The sequence below is a fragment of the Lathamus discolor genome, chromosome 7, assembly GCF_037157495.1.
Source record: "Lathamus discolor isolate bLatDis1 chromosome 7, bLatDis1.hap1, whole genome shotgun sequence".
NCBI classification, from domain to species: domain Eukaryota; kingdom Metazoa; phylum Chordata; class Aves; order Psittaciformes; family Psittacidae; genus Lathamus; species Lathamus discolor.
Window position 1 is genome coordinate 9,143,418 of NC_088890.1, and position 18,281 is coordinate 9,161,698.

The following is an 18,281-nucleotide window of genomic DNA, read 5'->3' on the forward strand; positions in this document are numbered from 1 at the left end:
CATCCCAGCCTCTCTTGCCTGATCCTGTTCTACTGTGTCCGAGTTCTGGCTACTTGTTCCTGCTTGTGCCATACCAAGCTAAATCAGAGAAGTGAGCCAGCTGAAAATACAGGGCCTTTAATTTCTCAACTGCATTCATTTTAGTGGCTCTTCATATCCTGAGCTTATATTCACCATAAAGCCTCCTGTGGCCAAAGGGCAAGACCAGGCTTGGAAGCGGGAACAAGGGAGCACTGCCTGGAGCGAGGCATTCACTGCTTAGCAGATCTGCTACAAAACATAACACCACAATAACACAAGATGTTATTGAGTGTGCATTTATTGTAGCAGGCTTTGGCAGGCTTATATGTAAACCTTCAGATTTTAAGTTTTGCTAAACCAGTGGTTTAGCCAAGACAAGGGCCTTTGGATAAAAAGTGGGAGTAAAACCAGGAATGTGGCAACGGAAGTGGTAAAGCATGATGCAATGCATCATTACAATGGTGTGATGGACAGTATTCACCCTGTAAAATTGGACCCTAGATACTTTAGGTGGTCCTTGATTAGTTATTGTTGAGTCCAATTAAAAAGTCTGATTCAATTTTGCATAGGAGTTGGAGGTGATGTCTGTACTCTTCTAGGCTACACCACTGATAATAAAAGTATCAATCATTCCTAAACTTCAAGATGCAGGAGTGGGGAGAAAATATGGCAAACAGAATGGAGGCTGTAAACCTCTTATCTGGGCAAAGACTATTTACTTATGTAGTAAATGAGGGAAAGCTCACACCTACAAATGTAACATTTCCAAGCATACAACATCCAAAAGGGCAGAAAAATAGACTGGAAGATCTGTTCAAGAAGAAAAGCAAAGTGTTAGCACCTTGGAAACAACTGAAAATGACTACATCACAGCTGAGTCAGAGGCAACCTACAATTTGGAAGGCCAGCTAAATGCCACTGAGTAATGCAGGCTGATAGACTGGCAAGAGAAATGTCTCAGTCACTTAATAGTAAGACTGCAATTGTTAAGCTTGTAAGTGAAGTTGCATTACTTACATAGGCTAACTGGGCTTCCCTCTTAATTTTAAAGCATTATTTTCCTCTTCTTAAACTACATATCCATTACAACTGGACTCCTTAGTCTTACTTTCCAAAACCAACACATTAAACCCCTGTAACTTCTCCATAGTACCAGAAGATTGAGCTGCTCAGAGAACAGACTTGCCTGGCATTGTCTCCCTTCCAGGAAACAGCAGGTCCCCCTCACTCCCTGTCCTGGTACTAGGGTTGCAGGCTCTGTCTCCTTGCAGCTCAGGGGAAGCTGGCATCTGCAGGAAGCCAAGTGTCAGAGAAATTTACTGGAACGGACCCAGTAAGATTAGAGTGCCCTTGCACATGGCACATAATCCTTCACTATCTTCAGGAGGAAATGCAGCTCCATGAGCTAGTGCTGGAGATTCTCCAGTCAAAGTACCCTTCGTTCATTAGGAAAATGCAGCAGCAGTACAGGCTGACTGCCAAGAGCAGCACTGTCAGGAACTGGTTTCTGCAGTGGGAATGCAGCACTAGGGCCTGGGTTAGGAAAAAGTCACAAATCAAAAAGAACTGTAATTTATTTGGGGGTGAAGAGCAATCTTTAGGTACACCTTGGACCCACATCCCCCACACTCCCAAGCTACATTTATGTCCATGTGAGCTAATGTATGGTGCTTCATATTAAACATAAGGTGATCTTAACTCCCATTTTAGCTCCCCTACACACCTGGACCTTGCCCAGCCATTAATTCTTCCTCTTTATATCACCTCTAGAACCCAGATTTGTAGAAGTCCCACTGAGCTCGTCTCCCACTTTATTTCATAAACCTAAACTCACCTGCATTCCTCTTCCAACAACTGGAATACTCCATATCCTTTGCATCACAAAACTGGGCAAGAGGCTCACTGAATCTTTTCAGTGCTTTGCTCTCTGTAGTTAAGTTGGCAGTTTCACTGAAATAAAAACTCCTGTATACAAATACAACTACATTGACCTCCCAGTGCAGAACAACTTACCCGCTGTTTGAATACAGGAGCTGGTGCTACACAATGGAAAACTCCAGCTACTGTAACTCAGCATTTCCCATCATTACAGTAGAATGAGGAACAAATTTCAGCAGTCTTGCGCCTGTCTGAGATTTTGAACTTCTGAGACAACAGCTCAGTTCAGGCATTTGACTTCTGATAAAGAAATGACAAATAAAATTAGCATCTGAACTCTTTAACAGACATGAGAACATTGGACCTTCACAGGCATTTCCTCTGCCTCTGGGGAACAGGGCTGTATTATACATTCCTACTGATATGCAATGTACATATAGGTCACTGTTATTGCTCTTGCCAGGAAACAACAGTTTTAAAGAATGCCATAAAAAAACCCCAAACAAACAAGTATTTTTACCTATCCACAATGTCTTAAATGACAGTCAGTGCCTTTAAAGCAGAAGAGTTGCACTGTGTTCGGGTAAGAAGACCAACGTACAAGTTACCATTTTGGCCAGTTCAGCAAAGTGTCACTGCCACAACCACCGACTTTACTGACAGACAGCCACATTAATGGGCTAGGATATGGATTTCAACACTGCATGTTGTCCTGGTACTAAGAGAGATAAGACAGCATAATAATAAAAAAGTCATCAAGGCTACATTTGTTCTTGTACCAGCAGAAAAGCACCAGCTCCAGAAGCAGCACCAACTGCAAAGGAAAAAGAAACCCACCAAGATCCTAGCTCACAGTAACATCCAGTAAAAATAGGAATAACCAACTGCTTCATGTTTGTCATCTGAAGACAGCACAACTGAGCACATGCATTAACCCCAGGGACTGGTGCTTTCAATCAGGACACTTAATCTAGAGTGTACCTTGAAAATGTCAACTTGAGAAGAGCTGATGAGAATGTAACAACCTGAGCGAAAGTTACTCACTTCTGTCAACTGTGACATTATTCCACAGCTCATCAACTGTTCTGTCCCTTTCACAGCTTATTATTATGAATAAGCTGCTTCTCTCGGAACCAAGAGACCTTCCTTCCAAGACGACAACCCTACAGAGGCAGTTAGTACAGACAATACTAAGATGCAAACATTGTTTTAGTAACAGAGGGCAAGTGTGATCTTAACCGTTTACAAGAAGATTGAAGCACTTGCTCCAGTTCCTCTCATTGCTCTTATTAACACCACAGTGAGTACTCAATTACACCCAATAATTTTATTGGCTTTGTCTTACTACACTTCAGTGCCAGCTGCAGCCTTAACCTCTCATGCAGACTCAGGACCTCAAGATCTATACTACTGACTCAGGGAAACTACTCATTTTACAGCAGAACTACAACCTATTAGTACAAAGCCAGGCACAGCAACTGTGAAATACCAACGCCTATACACATGCTGTTAACTCAGAAATGTAGTGGCTAAACAAAGCTCACCTAAACCCAAGTATTTAATTACTTAAAAGCCTTTCAAATCATTAAACCAATAAAATCTTCATCTCTACCAAACAAAATGTTTCCTTCCAGATACCCGGCCTAATTTTTTCTATCTGCTTTTTTAAGTCTACCTCTCACTTCTTCCTCCCAAGAGGAGATGGTGTTCCATTTGTCACAAACATTGTTTCATTTTAACCTACTGGGACTACCAAAATACAATCTGTTATGGACAAGCTGCCTCTTCTGAACAAAGCGTTCTTTTTAAGGTTTATTTCAAGGAACTGCATTGCTGGAAATATGCATACTAACAGCTACTGATCCAGTGCATGATGGATCAACTTTGTTTAATACGTAATCAGCAATTCACTGAAGTGCAAGCAAAACCCTACTCCCCTTACACTGTCTCCTGGGTTTCTGTTACATACTAAGACAGCTAACAACTGCATTCAACAACTCTGGAATTTTCTCTGCTTAGCTGTGTTCACAGTAACTACTTCCTAGAAACTTAAACCTGCTACAGCAGAAGCTGCCTTCGAAGATGCTGTTAACTTAAACTGACTTGAATTTACCAGACCTTGTCACTGGGATTTCTCATAGCAAGGATAACAAGAGCTGGACTAAAAGTAATAGAGAAGCTTAGGGTGAAACTGCAATGAAACCATGCTTCAGGTTTATCAAGACCTACAACCCATACAACAGAGGATTTCAGCTGAAGGACTGAGCCAGATTTGCATCCATATAGCAAGGCAGGCAACAGAAAAACAGATACTAAAATATCCAATAGTAGCAGCCTCAAAAAAACAACATACTTCTGTAGTTCAAAAGTTGAAATTAATAAGGGGGCAGAAATATGAAAGCAGACAGCAGCAGCTGCACAGCGCTGATTTTTGGGGGTGACTATGACCATTAATAGAATATTGACTAAATTCCTGTATTGGTGTTCAAGTTAGCTTCTCAGTGAGCCACCAACAGAATGTGTGATTCTCCTGCTAGAACCCACAATGGTTTTCAAATGTAGATACAACTAGAAAACAGACATGCATGCTTTCCAGGCAGTTGGTACTTGTTTTATTACAATTTTTGTAACTGTTAGTATTTTAATATCTGGACATCTTAAAAAGAACTTTAGATTTACAACTTTGAAAGACACAATTCTATGTCTTGCTGACAGCTACTCTGCTGCACTGTATGTAACTTTGTTGCCTACTTTCCATGTCCTGTTCTACACAGCTCTGAACAGGAGAAAATCCCAGAGCGATGTTCACATTCAAGCTGCAGGAAAGCTCAGTATACGGAAAAAGAATAAGTGACAAATTACAGTTCAATCATTTCAGGAATCAAGAAGAGCATACACAGAACTATACATTTTATCATTTTATTAGGAATAATTCCAAGTGGGTTATGAAGAAACTAATCCATTGAGTTTGATGAATTTCCAAAATTTCCTTATGAAGATATGTTCACCAACAAACAGTAAAACTTCAGCAGAACTATTATACACTGGGCAAAAATAGTCAGGCTGATACCAAAAAGCAACATGCAACATAAAAAAAGATACGATATAAAGGAAGACAATCTGCTGAATATTAAAAACAACCTCAACATGAGCTCTTCGCAACCAGCACAGAACTATTCTACCCATCAAATCCAATTCACACAAAGGCAAGTTGGGCTGACAAACCCCAAGGATTAATAAAATGTTCCTCAGTGCAGTAGACTGGTATAGTGTTTTAGAGCATTTCCTTGGCTGGAACAAGCTGTATTAGGAATTCTTTTTGGCAAGGGAGAGAAATAAATACATATGGAATGCTACATTTTGAAATCAGCAGACTGTCTGAGGAATGAAACAGGGCATCAGTAAACTAAAAGTAGCAGGGAGGAAAAAAAATTAAAACATTAATTTATTGGGGCTCAAAGAGTATTTGAAACAGATCTTAAAGATGTCACAATAACTATATTCAGGCATTGAGGCTAACAAGGGGAATAAAATCAGAAGATACACTTTTTCCAAGGTAAGGAGATTTCTACCCAAGCATATTGCTACCTTTGCAACATGTAGCTTGGTAAAAAATAATTGGCAACAAAATAAGTTGAAACGCTGTAATATCCTGCCCAAATATCAGTTCCAGATACTGTAATAACCAAGATGCAGACTAATTTTGTTGTAACAAGCCTAGACCACTTATATCAAACATGTCCCTGGTGAAAGTCATCCAGTTTGAGTTAGCGTTTTGAGAGTTCATTTGACAGCCAGTCAAGTCCCTCATACAGACCAGTTCCTTGTGTAGCACAGGTAGCCTGGACATACCACTGTTAATGCAGAACACAAACAAAAATTCAATTTGATACTGACAAACGGCAAGCTAAGTTATCACAGCATGTGACACTCACACACACACACACTCAAATAGTGTTCCTTGTGCCAAAAGTGGAGTCAATACTGAACAGATGGTATTTTTAAAAATGTTGAGAAGTATATATAAAATAGATGGGGTTCAGGCATTATCCAGAAACTCAGTGTTGGCCTACCAAATGCCAGAACACTGTCCAGGGCATCAAAACCCAAATAAAGAACCTGCATTCAGTTTACGAGCTGAAAACTGGTTCGTTGCTTTTGAAAGACTGCTTTCCATTTCAGGGAACGGACATGAAATTATCTAAATGAACAGAGGTCTACAACATCTATTATGGATATGATCTTAGTGTGTCAACACACAGAGACATCAGGTGAGTATTACAGAAAGCTAGATGGTTTATATGAAGCAACCCCGTGTCTCAGAGGCTTGTGCAAATGGAATCTACTGATTCAGAAGCTACTTAATTTCCCCCCATCTTTGTAGTGATAAGAATGCAGAATGCATTTTCTCCTCCAGAAGAACAAATACTGAGAAATGGAAAAGGCCACCACCTGCTCTGTCAAACATTTCAGTGACAGACTGGAAAATTTGTACTGTCTTCCAGGAAAAGGCAAGACATGAAATACCTACAACAACTGAACACACTGGATTGTGCTCCCAAGTCACTTATTTTGAACAAGGACCATAAACTATTAACTACAGAGTCTTACAGCAGGTATGTGCATCTTTCTACAGAAAGAGGTGAAAATCTCTCTTTCCTTTAAAGGAAAACTTATGTTTATGATCTATAATAAAGGAAAACAAGAGTTCATCACCAAGGAGGTTTAGCACTTACAGTTCTGTTACGCAGAGACTGAAGACCTAGTTTATCTGTCATTTCACTGATTGCCATGGCATTTGGCAGATCCTGCTTGTTCGCAAACAGAAGCAGCACGGCATCTCGCAGCTCATCCTCCTGAAGCTACAGAAAAAATGGTAGTTATTAGCTCAGTTGAGTACTTTTTTTGCTTCAACAGTCACTAAAGAAACCTAAATCCTGATTTAAGAGTTATAAACATTTTCATTCTTGCTTCTGAAGTCACTAGCGAGTACTGAGTGAAATTTAACTAACACCCAACAGAACTCCTACAATGAAGGAAATACTCTTTCAATAGGAAGTTTCAATTTATGGGCACTTTGCTGCTGAAATTCTTCACACCTATTTGTTTTTCAAAAATTCCTGATCTGTTCCATTAAGGTTTTATGAAGAAAAGTTCTGACATATTAGTTGGTTTTGAGCTAAAACTCTCTACACAGCTGTAGTTACAACTCAGCACACTTATGTGAACCAGAATTACCTGGTGGATACAGTATGTACTGTACATGCTCTTAGGAATTTTCAAACCCTGCATCTCTTAGGGAAGCTGACTAACACCCAAAACTATGACAGAGTATAATCTTATCTCAGAACACATTAATACTTACCATTTTCTGCAGTTCTTCTGCTGCTTCCTGGATTCTCTCTCTGTCATTGCTGTCTACCACAAAAATGAGGCCCTGTAAGAAGTTACGCAGGTTTGAAAAATCAATGTAAACATTTACACGTTTACTTTTTACAGTACTATTTAAACACAAAACCCCTCATACTGAATCCTGTGATCACCTCCTCTCTTAGGCAAGTAAATTTGACAGAAACTTCTGTTTAAGCAATGCAAGATGTCTTTCTGAACAACTAAATAACAGCTTTCAACTGTAAAATATCTTCTAAAAGCCTTCTAAATTAAAGAAGCATAAACCCACTGATGTCGGTTTACAGATTAGTGTGGAACTCAGTCTGAAAACTTCACATTTTCTCATTGTCTTTAAGAAAAGCAAAGCATCTTTTAAAAATACTTAGGAATGGGGTTGAATAAGGAACTGAAATTAACTATTACTGTATTCACAACAGCACTTTGTTAGCTCCTTTCTGTCAACCCTGACTTCTCCATTTTACTGCACCAATCATGCATTAGGCTGAACAGAAATTTCTTGGAAACAATTTTAGACTCAACACACAAAACCCCTCCACACCGCCACCCCAAACCCAAGAAACAAACCCCACCCAGACACACCCCTTGTTCTCCCACCAAAACCCCACCCACTCCCAAAGCTTCCTGATACTAATAAGCAACTTACTACTTGGGAGCTGAAGAACCACATTTATGTCACCAAAAATGTCAGCACTCACATCAATTTGAAGCTGACACTTTCTAATCAATAACAAGATATTTCATGATAATTTCTGATACTCAGCATACTAAACACACTGATAAGAACAAGCAATAGCTGCATATTTTAAAGATGATTATTAAAAGAAGTGCATGTAGAAGGGTATTTAAGCAATAGTTTATGTATAAGCTAATGCCAGCTCAAAATAATTGACGGATGGATACAGCAAAGTTCAAGAGTTCCTCACAAACAATCCACCAGCTTTGGCCCATTACAGAACATGGGTAGATCCTAAAGGATTTCATCCTTGCCATGCTACACACGACTAGACTCTAAGCCTTCAGGGTAACAAACTAGCTTCAACTAGAATAAATTCTATGTCTCTCTCAACACTTACAGGAAGTGAAGAGCCTTTCTGAAAGGAAGGGACAGGAAACAAGTTTCCATTTATACTCTACAGAACATAATGAGACTTTACAAAGCAGGTCTTTATCTACTGCCATCTCCGAACTCTTACCTGTGTGTTTTGGAAATAATGCCTCCAAAGAGGTCTAATTTTGTCTTGACCACCAACATCCCAAACTGTGAAACAAATGTTTTTGTATTCTACCGTTTCCACATTGAAACCTAAAAATGAAAGAGTTAAATCATTATAAACAGTTAATGCCAGTGTTAAAATGTAATTCTAACCATGTGAAACATATCTACTTCCTAAGTTACGCTTATCCCAAGTGTATGTAACATGGCTTATCAAAACTGAATTGCTGGAGCAAGAAGAAAATTGACTCAAGAGGAGAAAAAAAAAAATTGACCACTTAAATCCAAGTACACCACCTCTGACTGAGCAAATCTTTCAGCCACAAACTACAATGCTCATGCATTTGGGAGAAGTATTGATGTTTAACTGGTTCCTGTGCTTAACTGAGCATTGGTGGGTAGCCACTGTCGGACACAGGATTCTCATCTGAATAAATCTTCCATCTGACACAGTTGTTATGGCAGCACCAGAAAGCCCGTGTTTGTCTCCTTTTTTATACTAACAGCAAAGATCACAAATGCCTATCTCTAAAACACAAACTTAAAGTAACAAGAATGAAGACATAACAATTGATTATCTTACCAATAGTGGGAATTGTGGTGACAATTTCTCCTAGTTTCAGTTTATAAAGAATAGTTGTCTTGCCAGCAGCATCCAAACCAACTAGAACAAACAGAAAATTTGAACATGAACTACAACCTCTTAAGTCAAAGATTTTATGTACAGAGCATTAGGGATCTTTTTCCTGAGAAGAAACAGCTTTAAACACTCCAAGTCATTGCTGATATACTATTGTGTGTTTATCCCCATCTCCTCTACCCAGCACTGAAAGAGAACAAGCAGTGAAGAAGAAAAGCTCAGTAACACACATACACAACTCACAAGTTTCTAGTCCTCTTCCTTAGTATTCGTGTTGCTTAACTAAGTTTTATCATTCACTTTGAAAGATTCTGCTGTGTATGTCAGGACAGTTTCAAATGCTGAGCAACAATCTACAGCCAGCACCTAATCTCTAACTGATCGCACATTTGCTACTTCATCCTCAAATTGGTGAAGGTCTCGCTCAACGTTTAGCTGAGGCCAGTTTCACAGGCACCTGAACCAACAGGAGCTGCGCTATCAATGGAAGACATTTCAGCCTCCCCCTTCCAGTCTCTTGTACCTTTGCCAAAGCATTTCTTTTGCACTGACAGAAACACACACATTAGGGAACTCTGTTCTCCCTCTCCATATACCATAAGGGCTGTAACTCTTCAGGACATCACTTCATTCATGGAAATCTACTAGGATGCTTTCATTAGGAGTCTCCACTTTTGATCTTTATAGGCAGCCTTCTGCGCTGAAATTTGCTCTTCTGTTTCTACAACAAAATTTAAACTTGCTGGTTTTCAATGTAAGCTATGTGGAAAATATGTGATCCTTAAAATAATTACAGGAAAAATAAACTGAAGCCTCACCACCAATAATAAACTGAGCAGCATCGCCAGTATTGCAGGCGCACACTGGAGTTTTCTGAAATTGGCTATGCAACTGCTTATTGTTAGGCATTTCAGAACACATAAGAACAACTCAAAATACAATTCTTTATGTTAGAATCCAATGCCTAGCACATAAGCACCTAAATAAACAGTAGGTTCTAAACACCACAGCAACAGTTTGAATAAAATGTCTATTTGTGAAACTTGAAATAATCAATACAACTTCGCTGAAACAAAAATAACCCCATCAAAGAATTAAATAATGCTTGCACAAGAAACCAAACGTTATCCTTGTTCGCTAACATTAAGTGTTACAAGTTAATTTCCTACTTGGTGACTGCAATATATTAAGCTTTAAGCAGTTTGATGACTTGAATATTAATAATACAACTGTTTCCTTAGCACTGCAATAAAATGGAATTCAAAATTACCTACTTATTCAGAATGAAACCAAACTCTTAAAAAGCCTCCTTTTTCTCAAGACAAAAACTGTTGTGACAGCAAACTAATTAGAACAGCTATCCATAATTGTTCTATATTCTGTCAGTGTCAACAGGATGCCAACACAGTTTCTTTGATATTATCACAGAATCACAGAACCAACTAGGTTGGGAAAGACCTTTAGGATCAAGTCCAATCATTACCCCAGGACTGCTAAGACCACCACTAAACCGTATCACTGAGGGCCTCACCTGTGAGTTGGTCTAATTGTTAATATCATAAAATAAGAGAAAATAAAAAAAAACCCCAAACCTCTACCATCAAAACCAAAGCTCCTTGAGCAGTAATAAACTCCCCAAATGCTGAAATGAAAATGTAACAGTTTTAAGTTTGCTATTGTCTCTGTGTTGGTTTCTTTCAGAACCACACACAAGCATGAACATGGTGCAGCAGCAGTTTCACAAGAGCTTGCAAATCATGAATCTTGTAAACGTTGGCATTTTCCTTAGTGTCAGATAGCCTTAGAAAACCCTTCAAGCGACCTCTGAAACCCTCAAATACTCCATGTACACTGAAAAACAATGCTTTGAATAGCACAATGCTTGAAGCCCAACACTATCCTCACACAGCTCAGCTTCATGCATTACAGCATAATGTATGTCCATGATACATATGTGATGGTTTTCCAGTAAATTAGCATTAAGATTGCTTACTGAATTAAAGTTAAACATACTCATGAACTCTTCTCCCACCCCCCAAACCCCAAACCAGTTATCAGTAGAACACTGACAAGATTTATTAAAATTCGCAACAAAAGAAAGATGGCATTACCTGTACAAGTGCTTTTAGTGCATTCAGGAGTTATATTGAAGATACAAAGAAAAAAGCTCATTTCCAAGAATATACACAGGGTGTCGAGAACCATTTGAAGATATGACTCAGAGTTAAGACATTAGAAACTAGTCAGGAATTTTAAACTCTTTGCCAAATAGAAGAAATCAGTGCCCCAGTTATCCACTGCGCTCTTGAACCAGGACCCACTGAAACCTCCACTGTGTTGGCAGAAGACTACCTCAGCTATGTAAGCACAAAGCCCAGAGACTTTGCTTAAATCCACTCTTAGCCACAATTCTGATTAAGCTGTTGGACTTTGCACTGAGGGAGGCTGAGTTATAGATACCGGCTTTCTTCTTCTGACTCCACACTTGAGATGACAGCTTTTAACTGAGGGAAGGCGGCTTTTGCAAATCACTATGACCACATTTGCAAAAACTGCCTTTTTTAGCCAAATTGCAAATGTTAGGAAGTCTAAGCCAGAAATTGCCTCAAAAGCATAACCTCCATTAATACTTCTTAGCAGAATTTTCCATTTACCACCCTTTTAAGAACAAGAAATTTCTTCACAATTGAAGCAAATCACATTTAATCGTTTTAGCTGCTAAGAACTGTAACTATTGCTTTTAGTGGTCCAAAAATAAACTCATGTTTACATTTGTACTGGAACACTAAATGTAAATCTATGAGCTACTTCCATGTCAGAAAGTTGAAGTTTATTTAACTCTCAAGATTAAAACCCACATTTTATGTGCCCAAATAATGTGAAGTACATTTACGAATCTGCTTTTTCACTCTGATTCTACTGCCTTACTGACCACTGCCAAGTCCAAGGTGTAAGAATCTAAATGGTGCTCAGCAGCTGTACCACAAAGCATGCAAGTGGGAAGCACAGACTTGCACTTACAGCCATTTATCTTTAAACCAAGTCAAACATCCTCTTCCTCTAGCTGAAGAAAAAGAGTATCTACAATGCTTTCATCTGCTGTTAAACCATCGTGGTTCTAAGCCCTTTTCTACTCTTACAGAGTGTTTTATTCACAGCCTGACAGTTGTTTTTCTGGTTCTCAAGCCTGTAGTTCACTTGTTCATGGGACACCACCGCTGTGACCACATGGCATTCCTCATTTACCAACTTCCTACTCTGATCATGGCTGCCCGAGTATCAGGTTGCCTCAGTTATCACAGCACAGAACTTCATATAGAGAATTCACTTTTAAATAGAACACCCATCAAGACCAAGGCTTTGGTTGTCAGATTGATCTTTCCTAAGTTTACTATAGAATACAGCATGTTGGTGCTTCCAAAATGAGTGTGTCCCATAATGGTAAAAGGGGTATTTAATGGATTCATGACATTCATGTTACAATCAAAAGCCAGCTTAAGAACCATAAAATTAAGAAATCCCAATATACTGCAGGTTTGTATTCCTTTATTTTTTCTTTTACCTTAAAACCAGTTCTCCCAAAACTTGACTAATTGATCCTTTATATGCTATTTCTCTGTCAGGTTTCATTTCAATTGGGTAAGTCTCTGGGGGACACAAAAGGGCGATTCTCAATGCAGCTTCTCAGGAGCACATGCACAAAAAACCCCAAAAGCACACAAACTAACGGGGGTTAAAAATTAAAACCAAGTAAAAAGCAGCTAAGTGATATTGCGCTGTACAGTGACACAATTTCCAAAGAATGTCACCTTTTTTCCCCTATGCATTTAACAACTACATCTGTATTTGAAGCTCCTGAGTAGTGCTTGCACAACTATACCAAGCCACAGAACACTAAATTATGATAGTGAAAGGTACACAGTGACATAATAACTTCTTTTTTAAGCACAAGAAACTATAAGTGACGAATTTTCCAGACAGGTACATGTACAGTTAGGACTCAGTTTTTCCATTCTAATGCCCTGGGGTTGCCTAGTCTAACTTCAAGTCATTCAATCCTACCCTACAGTAATTTCTTTTCCTTCATGTTACATCCATCTATAAAGATGGCACAAGAAATATTTTACATGCAGTTCCTCAGAATGTTAACTCAGTATATATATATATATATATAAACTCTGAAAAACATGTAATTTGTACATGAGCATTTTTTAAAAGACAGAATTTCATTAACAGTATTCCATTAAATGTCTACCCTTTATAATAAGTGTAGTTTGGGAATATAAAGGATAAGTTTGTCAGGTTTGCTGCTGGTAATAGTATCTGATGAGAAAACTGCACAACTCAATAACACAAAGTCCGTCTTAAGAACTAAATTAATTTAACTTGAATTCTGCAGAAACAGGAGAAAGCTGTGAAAGGGAGCTTTGAATTATAAATTAATCATCTGTTCATTACCAACTCATCCATATACTATTTCCCCCTACATATTTCTCCATAAACACCTTACCCCATAAAGCTACTTCATTGATAACAGTACACGCAAAAACTTACATGCCTCATGGTGTACAGCTCAGCTTCAAACCATAAACTGCAACTTACCACCTTGAGGAAAAGTTTAATCCAGCCCCTGTATTCGTTCAGACATCTCTCCTCAAAATGCCATGAAGAACTTTTTTCCACTTTACAGGTACACACTAATTATGTCATATCCAATATAACACATTCTGCTTCTAAGCATGCAGTTTAAGTCCTATGCTACACTCTCATGACAACGTTGCAGAAGTTTTAACCGCCTGTACTAGAGAACAAATCTGGTGCAGTCCCATGGTCTCATCCAGCCCTGTATTTTAGTATAATGCCTTAGAAATTATATTTAAGAAAAGCATTTGAACCAACTGCTGGAAAGCACAGCTCCCTAACTCACATCTAACCTAAATTTGAACCGATACCCCACCAGTGAAGAAATGAAAGCCTTGTAAGCTCTTTTGTTTTGCATGATGTTGCTTTCCTGGCTCATTATTCTGCAGAATGAAACAGAACTACAAATACCAGAGATGCTATCTCATCCTACAGGCAAGCTCATCTGAAGATCTGACTTTATTCATTTAGAGTTATATGAAGAGTCTGGCTGCTAGAGAGACAGTCAAAACTATTCCTTGAAACCAAAAGATGTACCAAGCTGTCTCAAAGACAAAAACTACTTGGGTTATTTTGAAATGGATGAGAGTCTCTAATTTCAACCAGGGAAGATAAAATAAAAATTACTGTGCCTGCAATAAAGAGCTCTGTCATCACAAAGCGTATGGAGAACATGGAAAATTGTAATTAAAAAAAGCTATGTTATTGTGTTGGCTGTGCAAACACAGGCAGAGCTGAGTAGTGTGCCAAGAAGTTCCACTGTTAGGAGCCAGTCCCTTCACTGCCCATACTGAAAGGAGCACTCCATATAATTTCTTAGGACAAGCTATTTCAGTCAATGGCCCCAGATCAAGTTCCACACACTTTGGTGGCAGAATCTGAGACAAATTTTGGGGTTAGGAACTGTCTGTACCTAACGCTGGTGCAGGCGGGAAGGTGGGTGGAAGAAGGCAGGGCAGAGCTGCAGTGGAGGAGGAAATACCAGATGCAGTATGTGTTTGCTTTGACCTTTTGAACCACAACCTTAAAGTGAGAATCTTCAAGAGCTACTGGCTTCGACTCTTACACGGTCTGTGTCAAGAGAACCAGAATTTAATTCTAAATAAATAATTATGGGCAGACAGTAAAACTGAGCACTGGAAAAGAAAGCCACAGGGGTTTATGGGTTTGTACACGACTTACAGGAGAATTAAAATGCACAGATGCTATGCCAAAACCCCCTTTCACTAGAGTCAGAGATACAGACATCGCTGCTCCCGAAAGCCGGCCATCATACGGCAATTTCTGAAGCTCGTGGCGTTAAACACCCCGGGCTTTGTCAGATCCTGCTCGAGGAACCGCACTGCCGGGGGCAGGAGAGGACAGCACGGCCGCGATCCCGCTCGGCTCCCGGTAAGGGGCTCCCTCCTCCTCCGGCCGGTCTGCCGCGGCGGGCGGGCAGCGGCTTCACCTCCCGCAATTTGATCTTTGTTCTACGTCCTGCTCCCGGCGCAAGCGGAAACGCAGGTGCAGGGCGCAGGGGCTGAGGCTGCCCGCACGGCCCCCGAGGCGGGGGGCTCCGGCACTGCCCGGCAGCGGGACCGGGCGGGGGCACAAAACGGGAACGCGGCGGAGAAGAAGGAAGGGCCGATACATCGCCATCCACACCCCTTCCCCCGCCGCTCCTTCGCTTCCCCACCGCCCACAGGCCCTACGGAACGCGGACAGCGTTCCCTGTCCCCCACGACCCGGGACGGGGCAACTCCCCCCGCCGGGAGCCCGCACCCCCACACCGGCCTCCCCTCCCCCATCGCCAGCGGGACGCGGCCGTGAGGGAGCGGGCGGGCCCGGCGGCGGCCGCACCGACTGCGGCGCCGGGGCTGCGGGGGCCGCTGCCGACCCTTACCCATGAGGATGCGCATCTGCTTCTTGCCGAAGAGGCGGGAGAACAGCGAGGAGATGGTGAGGCCCATGGCGGCTCCGGCGCAGGGCTGGGCGGCGGCACAGGCAGCGGGAGGGAAGGAGGGAGGGAGGGAGGCAGGGAGCGCGGCCCGGCTCCCGTCTGCACTCGCGGATCCCTCCGCGGGCGAGGAGGCTGCGGCGGCGCCGACTGATGGAGCACGGCGGGACAACGGCAGCGGCAGCCGCGGCGCTGTGACCGGGAGCCGCGCTCGCTCTCTGCCACGTCACGCTCCCCACGGCCGCCCCGGCTCCAACGCGGACAGGCTCACGTCACGCTCGCCACATCCCCCGGCCGCGGAACCGCCCCTCGCCACACGGAAGCGGCGACCAACGGCGGCGGGGACTGCAGCTCCCGGCAGGCGCCGCGCTCGCACGGCGCTGCCGCCAGCGCACGCCGGGGGCCGCAGTCGAGCTCTTCGGCCCCGCCCGGCCCGGCCGTGGGGTCCGGCCGCCGCAGGCGCGGCAGGACGGGAAGGGACGGGAAGGGAAGGGACGGGACGAGAAGTGTGGGGCGGGGGGAGCCCGGCAGCTGCGAGGGCCGAGGCCCAGCCCCGCCCAGCGCCCCCTAACCCCAGTGCAGCGCCTGGCCCCGCGGCGCTTCGGCTGAGGCAGCGCGGCCGGCAGGCCCTGCGAGCAGGAGAGGAGCAGGGGCTCAGAGCGAAACGACTCCTCAGAGAGCCGCCCAAACCCACCATGGTAGCAACAGAACCCGATGATTAACGAATGAAACCGCCCCAGCCGCAAAAAGCTCTATCACAGGAACACGATTACCACAGGATCTTCTGCTCACGTTGTTTCTGTGCTCTGCAGCATCGAGGCCAGCCTCAGTGTGGACCTGGCACCAAACCAGCACACGGCTCCTCGGCCAGGAAGCAGCAGGCAGAGAGAGGGAAGTAATGCAGGAATACCACTGAAACAAGCCTGGTTTATTAGAAGCACGCTATTTCTGGAGAGGAGTGTTTGATTTAATAACCAACTGTAACAGCTCCTTTCACAGCTACTGAAAGAAGCCCATCGCATGGTGATAATTAAATCGGAGCAACGCATGATGAGCTGCCTTTAATGCTTAAGTGACTGAGCTCCCTCACCCCAGGGAGCATTCGTTCAATCAAAAGCCCGAAAACTCTTCAGTGCTCACTGCTCTTGTGTCCTGGCACGGTTTCCAAACATTTTTTTAAACAGAAGCTATTTATCCTCCATTAAAGAAAAACGTCTTTAATGGTCTTGATAACAAGACAGTCATGAACCAGCTCCTAACATAAGGTTTCTGTGAGTGAGACTCTGGCTGTTCCTTTCTTACCTGTCATGTTGAAAGTCTAACCTAAGTTTCAGATTATGTTCTTCTGAACCAAAAATCTGTTTCAAATTAAAAGTTACATTTTAATAAAATATAACTTTCACGTAAGTCATGTTTTAACTTAATGTAGTTAGTGCCCAAGATGTTAGTATGACCCTGATCCACTGATACCAATTTCCTGATAGTCTTAAGGGGTCCGGTTCTACATTTCCAATACTTAACCTGTTTTCTATTCAGAGCACTCAGTATTTACACTTTTTTCGGCCACAAAAGTTCAAGTTTCCTGAACTTAGCTGAGATAAAGTGTACTACAAAGTATGTGAAAGATTCTTTTTGAAGTTACTCTCTATGACCTCCAAGCTGGCATGTTCTCACTATAGCTAGGTCATGAATAGATACCTTTGATTATTTCAGTTGTTTGAGTACAATCTAACAAACATTTGCTTTTGGAGCATTCAACAAGAACACAAGTGGTTGCTCTGTATAGTCATACGTAACTATTATTCACAACATACTGTTGATTCCTATCAAGGATGTTGACACTGTTCAAGGACTGGCTGCACCTCTTCCATATTTTACTGAACTTCCTCTCATGTTTTGGTTCTTGGCATTTTTTTTTTACATTGTTTAAAACAAATTTGCTATGTCCCAAAGCTTATGACAGTTTACTGTCCTGGTATACTAAGGGAGGCAGTCCTAACTTCTTCTGACAACCCACTTGGGGCCCTTTAGCGTTCCTTTACTGAACAGCTGCTACCTCTTTTCTAGGACCCCTAGAATCATCCAGGTATTCTCTCTCACTTAGGGTCTTTATCCTGTCTTGGTCCAAACATGTGCGTGTACATACATATAGATTCTAATGCTGTTTAAGCATCAAGTTCTTCAGGGATTTAAAGGAATACCAACTCCATTAATAGAGCCTGAATTAGGTTTTGCTTGCAGTATACTTCCCACTACCATGTTTCTCAAGGGCCTCTCAGATGTATACAGGAAGTAGACTGAAGCTAATTCTGCTTGGAAACCAGTCCCTGCCATTTGCTTTCTTGAGGATCCTGCAGTTCTATCATACTACAACCATAATGCATGGTCAAACTTCAACACTACCCCACCACATCAGGTATTTCTAGTCACCAAAGAGGTAAAGCTTCTTCAAGTCAATCAAAACAGCAGCCTCTTACAAGGTGCTGAACAGCTTTGCCTACCCAGAAGAGGAGAAAAATCAACCAACCCACACCCAT

At 41.9% G+C, this 18,281-nt stretch overlaps 1 protein-coding gene across 1 annotated transcript; it reads right to left on the reverse strand.

Moving 5' to 3' along the window:
• Positions 1-4,488: 4,488 nt before the first annotated feature.
• On the reverse strand, positions 4,489-16,045 carry ARF4 (ADP ribosylation factor 4). The gene is made up of 6 exons (XM_065687335.1): positions 15,691-16,045; positions 9,108-9,188; positions 8,505-8,614; positions 7,265-7,336; positions 6,636-6,761; positions 4,489-5,753 (listed from the first exon to the last, which is right to left on the reverse strand). The coding sequence occupies exons 1-6, from the start codon at positions 15,755-15,757 to the stop codon at positions 5,667-5,669; spliced, it is 543 nt and encodes a 180-aa protein (XP_065543407.1). The 5' UTR covers positions 15,758-16,045; the 3' UTR covers positions 4,489-5,666.
• Between the last annotated feature and the right edge of the window lie 2,236 nt (positions 16,046-18,281).